This window comes from Polyodon spathula, chromosome 25 (assembly GCF_017654505.1).
Source record: "Polyodon spathula isolate WHYD16114869_AA chromosome 25, ASM1765450v1, whole genome shotgun sequence".
Classification (NCBI taxonomy): Eukaryota; Metazoa; Chordata; class Actinopteri; order Acipenseriformes; family Polyodontidae; genus Polyodon; species Polyodon spathula.
Window position 1 is genome coordinate 8,566,457 of NC_054558.1, and position 6,086 is coordinate 8,572,542.

Sequence of the window (6,086 nt, forward strand, 5' to 3'; positions counted from 1 at the left end):
CTCCCTGTGCAAGGCAGCACTTAATTCCATGGCACCAGCTATGATGTAGCATTTTCCCAGTAATGTCATTCCACCAGCACTTTTCTTGTTAGGAGGTGGAACACAGATAGGACAGCCTCATAACTGTGATTATAGACTACAGCACAGTGAAGGGCAGCAGCGTACTGTAATCCATTACTACACTGTGCTTTTAATATGGAATACTGCAGTAAACTTTTACAATGATGCTTAATATTGACTTCATGCTAATCTTGTCCTGCTGTGTAGGTTCTAAGGGAGGCATAAAATTGTCTTGGAGGTCAAATTCAATGCAAATGCAATGATTGCAGCTTGGTATTGTATTCAGTTTGCATCTCAGCCCATTGCATTGAATGGAAATGCAAGGGCTGGAGGCAAACCACAAACCATACGATTCCGAGACGAACGACTTGCCATCCAGCGAGCTCTGTAATCAAGAGGTTAAGTGTGGCTCTTACACTGATGTCAGTGTTATTTACTCATCAGCCACTAGAAGGCGATCCATTACAATATGTGTTTGCTTACTCGCTCAACATGTTCAAGACAACATTGTGCAATAAAACAAAATAAAAACACAGAGAGTTATATTTTTGTATAACCTTTAATCAGTTTACTAATTTGCTTTGAGAATTATGATTTGCATGATTTAAAGTCAGCTCCATGTGTGTTTTTATTTGTATAATAAGTAATCAAGGCGTGTTATAAAGGGATTGGACAGAGGCTGGAGTGAATGGGAGGTGCTTAAGCAGCAGTGGCGAATCCAACGCTGTTGTTCTCCCTGTCGTAGACAGAGTAATACTGACTCAGGAACACGTCTCCCAGAATCCACAGGGGCTGGCCGTTCTGGGAAGGCAGGTAGGTACCCATGATGCCGCTGGTGCAGTATTGTTCTCCATTCTGGTTATTCTGGAGGAAAACATCAGAGAAATGCATAGTGAGTTTTACAAAAGAAACTAGAGTTGAACGTGATTGCACACGTGTACCAATAATGTTTGAAGGTTTGGATGCCCTGTATTGAATACCGATTATAAATCACATAAAAACCAACCAATAACCGTTAAGTATTTCTCTAAATTCGAAATGCATTTCATCCTGTGTAGAGATGTCATCCTGTGCATGAACACAGGCCATCATTCTAAAGTTTTTGTGTTTAATAGTAGTTTCTGTGTGCAAGATCTGTTATGTGGAGGGTGTTCTCTCACACAAAACTGTCACATCCTATACAATAAGAGACCCCCCACACACAATGTAATAACCTGTAATCAAGACAGAACACTGGATTATCTGTGAGGCACAGAGGAAAGAGGACATTACTTACAACGATGGTGTAGGCAGATGGGGGCAGGGGGAAGTTCACTCCGTTGATGTTAAAGGAAATAGTAGGCATGTTAGCCAGGTTGTTGCAATCAATAATGTACTGAAAATAACAAGAAAGAAGCATTAGGATTATACAGCACGTATTGGAAATCAAACCTAAACCCTTCACCCATGCAAAACACACCAACATATATATATATATATATATTTAAATGGAGTCTCCATGAATAGATTGTTTTTGTAATTGTATGGAAGTCTGACTTTATTTTAGATGTTTTGTTATAATTGCTCTGTAAAAATGCATTCATCGCACGGACAGAATGCAACCTCATGTTATTAACAAAATGACAACTATAAAAAAAAAAAAAAATACAAAAATAAGGACATTGCTAAAGTCTTTTGTACCCAGTATTTGCACACGCTGTTGAAAGAAAAAATGCAACCACAGTGCAATTAAGGACATATAAAATACAATACAGTTTACAATGTGTGTGTAGACTGAGCTGCTGTTTAATTCCTAGTTACAGTGGAGACTGGTTATGCTGAGTTCCAATGCAGTGTGAGTACCCACCTCCCCATTCTCGTTAGCCTGAGCTCCAATGTACTGCTGCAGGTATCCCAGGTACTGCTGAGGGCAGGTGAGGAGGGAAGTGCCTGTGTCCACAATAGCCTGGCAGCCATCGCTGCACCAGCCAGTCTGCTGGTTGTTGATTGAGAAGCTAAAAAATCAACACAGTTTTAGGCTTGAGCCTTAAGTGGTCGTTGCTTTCAAAGCTAAAGTCTAAAAGGGTTTCATTTGCAGCGGTCCGGAGACATATTGAAGACAGCAATGCGTGTGAAGTGCTGTTTGAAATGTAGAGCTGCCGCCTTTATGCAATGGCATGGTTCAGGTTAAGGTAGAGAGAGATAAGGAAGGAGGACATACCCATTAATTGCAATCTGCCAGTACGTCTCACTAGTGACGTCAGTCCAGTAGATGCTGCCAGTGTATAGGCTCTGATCAACACCTCCAAATGTCACCTCGCTGCCTTGGGCTTCATTCCTGAGAAAATACAGCATCAAAATAATGCATATTTAAAAAAAAAGATCAACTGTATCTATAACAAGTTATAACTGATGTTGAAAACTGCTGTAGAATTATAATCTATCCCTTAAATAATAGAGTATTGGGGCTAACATACTGGCTCAGGTAGAAGGCAAAAACGTTGGCCTGCAGCAAGCCCTGCTGCATCATAGTGTCCATGACAGGGGTCTCTCCTCCTGCTGCGATGCTGGGGTAGGCCAGGCCGAGGATGCCATCAAACTGGGCGTACACAAAGTTGGTGCCGGGCTCATTGGTGCTCAGACCCACCTCCTGGTTGCTGATGGTAATGCCTCCGATCTGAGCAGCAGGAGAGTTAGTGGTTAGACTGGGCAGCACTGTGCAGCAGCAGACCTGTCAAATCTGGGAACTCTTTCCTCTGCATGTTATTACAAGAAAATCAGAACACAAGTTGGATTTATGGGATTTGATGCATTCCGAATCAATATTTCTTCACAGAAAAAATGTCAATCCTTTGTTTTTGCTACAAACTGCTGTGTCCTATTTTGAGGACAGTAATAAGACCAGTGAAATTTCACGCCAGATTTGAAGCCCAACGTAATTAATGTAGATTTATCATCATTGTTCGGAGGAAAACATCAAGAAATGTGTCTTTTAGGCTTCAGTTTCTTATTTTATATTGAGGCGTCATAAAATTATCTGAAAGGCAATAATTGTAGAATTATCAGTTACATTTAGACTTGAATTTTACTGTAAACAAATTTAGAGTAACTTATCATAACAAAATAGTTAAAGAGAACATGCAAGTAACAGGTAGATGCCACTTAAAAAGGCTCCAAAGAGCTACAAAGTAGCCTGTCCTCAAATGAGGACTATTCTTATTATTACAGACGTTCTTATTCTCCCTGCGTATTTCTCTACCCACACATCCCCGTCTCTGTGGATCTGAAGCCTGGGGTACTCACAGTGACAGTGTCGTAGCCAAAGATCCCAGTGAGGCTCCCAGTGCCGTATTGCAGGGAGAAGGACTGCCCATTACTGGACCAGGTGGAGGACTGAGAGGGGTTGAACAAAGGGTGGTTTGCTGAGAAATAAAAGAGAATGACGTCAATGGTGTGTTATAACAAAGGTTTTTCTTACGAATTCCAGTTTTGCTCTTGATTTATTTTTTCCCCGGACCTCATTTTCGCTTTGACTTAGGCAAAGCAAATTCATTCTGCTCCATTTCTGCTGGAGCACATGCTGTAAGATCACTTCTTGTGTGAGAGGGAAATATGACCCCATCCAAGCCCTGTACTGCCTGTAGGAATCTAAAGTCCGATGGTGGCCTAATTACTAAGTTAAAGTGAAAAAACAGAAGCATGGAAAGTGTAATATGGAGGAGACCCTGTACTTACTGCAGGCCTGGCTGCTGCAGTACGTAGAGGCAACCCAGAGGTTGGAGGACCCGGTGTCAAACAGGACATAAAAAGACTGGGCTGGGGTCCCGATGGTGATGGGCCCATAGTAGGACATCTACAACAACAAGGACAGAGGAGGCGGCGTTAGATTAGGACTGGGTATCTTTGCTGCCGGTGTCCTGACAATGGTTTGCAAGTGGAAAGTGGAGTAAAACAAATGGGTTTTGCAGTTATTCTGTGCTGGGTTCCAGCCCCCAACTTCAAAGGGAATGGCTTCTTTGAGAAAGGTTTGTCATTAAATTTCCTACGTTTCTTTTTGCAGTTCATTGAGTGTTTTTGCAGTTGCAGGTGAAACGAGTGTGCAAGGACTCACGTCAGCGTAGTTCATGAGAGGCTCGTTGGTGGAGGTGGCGTAGGCATTGGGGTGCAGGCCCTGGTACTTGAGGCCAGGATCAGTGTAATGGATTGCCTTCAGCTTCCCGCTCTCCTTCATCTGCTGGCGGACAGACTTGAACTTCTTCAGAGGGACCCTGAGGGAAGAAGCGAACATCGATTAAATTTCTCACATATAAACATCAAAGCAACACACAGTACAACATGCTGCATAGGAGGAAAAGACACACAATGCATGAAAGTGTTGAAAAGCATGAAAGTGTTTTCACCTGATAAGTCCCTCTGACAGAGTCAAGCACGCCAAAGCAACAATCAACCACTTCATCATCTTTCCCAACCACTTCCTCTGCTTTCCTGGATGCACTGAAACTGGGGCTGAGCTGCCACTTTTATACCATCCAGGACGCCCTCACATTCCTCCAATCTAATCAGACTTTATTTAATAGAACACCAGCACTCTGTTTTTGCCTCTTCAAAAGGACTTGCCCACATATTGTTTTTAACCTTAGAGATAAAAACTTGGGGTCATCAGTTAATATAGTGTTACTATACTATTAATATACTATAAGAGCAGGCTGTCTGTAGGTACAGTGCTGCGTCTGATAGCTAGCAATTAAAGTGCTCACAGTTATGTACATATTGATAACTTTTTATAACTTGGGATAACTAATGGAAACTACTTTTAATTATTATTATTAATTATTGTGCAGAATGGAAAAACAAATATTGTTTAAGTATAACTACATATTCATCTCTTCAAACATGAATTGAATATGCGCGTATGAGATGTTGGGCCTTTATTAAAAAATATTTTAGATTGATTCAACTTTGCAGCGCCTAACGGTAGACCAGGAGTCTAATGATCGTAACATCCATCATAAAAGAACGACAGAAAGAATATTTTTAGACTTGAATTATTAGTATTTGTTAGTTCTGAATTCATGACTTATAATAAGGTGATTTACAGCTGTTTCAATGCTTTTTTACCTGTGTGATTTATAACATCAGTCAGGAGTGCCGGGATTGTTCACTTGTTCAGCAGAGCTGTGTAAACTGCATGCTGGGGAGCACAGGGGCTTCAATTGATGGTTGGAGAGTTTTGGTTGGAGGGTATTAACGAGGGCTCTGTGCCCTTGCATTGTATGAATTCATGAGTAGTGAAATAAAATAAACACAGTCAGTTAATAAAGAGAGTATCAGCTTACCGAAGGAGCCCCATGTCAGGAGCAGCACAGCACAGCAGAACCAGAGCGAGAGCATTCAAGGGAACTTTAGGAGGCTGTTACCCCTGCCTGCCTCTCCATTCCTTTATATCATCTCAGATCAGAACAGTGTTAAAATAAAATAAAAGAAGAAACATTCTTGGGAAGATCTTTTGTTGGGTTTTCTAGAATAACTGATTAGCTGTTTGCCTAGTTCAGAAATCACACTGTGACAGGCTGGCAAGTGGATAGAGGCCCAGAGACAGACTGCAGTTCAACAAAATAATACTTTTATTATCCAAATCACAAAATAAAAGGGCACAAGGGCCAAAACAAAGGTATTTAAGCACAAATAGAAAAACACAGAACAAGACTTACAAAAATAAAGGTTTCCAGGCTGGGCGATGCCTTCACTGGATCAGAAAATACAAAAAAACACAAAACAGCAAACCAAAAAACAGCAAGCACAAACACCAGCTTGCTTCCTCAGCTCCCTCCCCTAATGGGACACAGAGGCCTCCTTCTATGTCAGGTGGCTGGGTGCTGATTGATCATTAATTACTCTAATCAACCCCAGCCATCTGAACACAATAAACCCAGGCAGGTAGGGGAATTTAACCACATCCCTGCCAATTTATAAAGGGCTGAGCTCTGCTCTGCCACACACACCTACTGTTATTACAAAGGAAAAGTAAAAAGGCATTCCCCAAAATA

General features: G+C 41.5%; 1 protein-coding gene across 2 annotated transcripts; it reads right to left on the reverse strand.

Annotated features, from left to right (window-relative positions):
• Positions 1–648: 648 nt before the first annotated feature.
• LOC121299561 (gastricsin-like) lies at positions 649–5,448 on the reverse strand. Of its 2 annotated transcripts, none has more exons than XM_041227350.1 (9): positions 5,376–5,448; positions 4,151–4,307; positions 3,775–3,892; positions 3,343–3,461; positions 2,517–2,716; positions 2,261–2,377; positions 1,907–2,054; positions 1,337–1,435; positions 649–924 (listed from the first exon to the last, which is right to left on the reverse strand). In XM_041227350.1, the coding sequence occupies exons 1-9, from the start codon at positions 5,387–5,389 to the stop codon at positions 760–762; spliced, it is 1,137 nt and encodes a 378-aa protein (XP_041083284.1). In that variant the 5' UTR covers positions 5,390–5,448; the 3' UTR covers positions 649–759. The 2 variants fall into 2 exon arrangements, with proteins under 2 accessions (XP_041083284.1, XP_041083283.1); XM_041227349.1 differs by lacking the exon at positions 5,376–5,448 and adding an exon at positions 4,440–4,509.
• Positions 5,449–6,086: the final 638 nt, after the last annotated feature.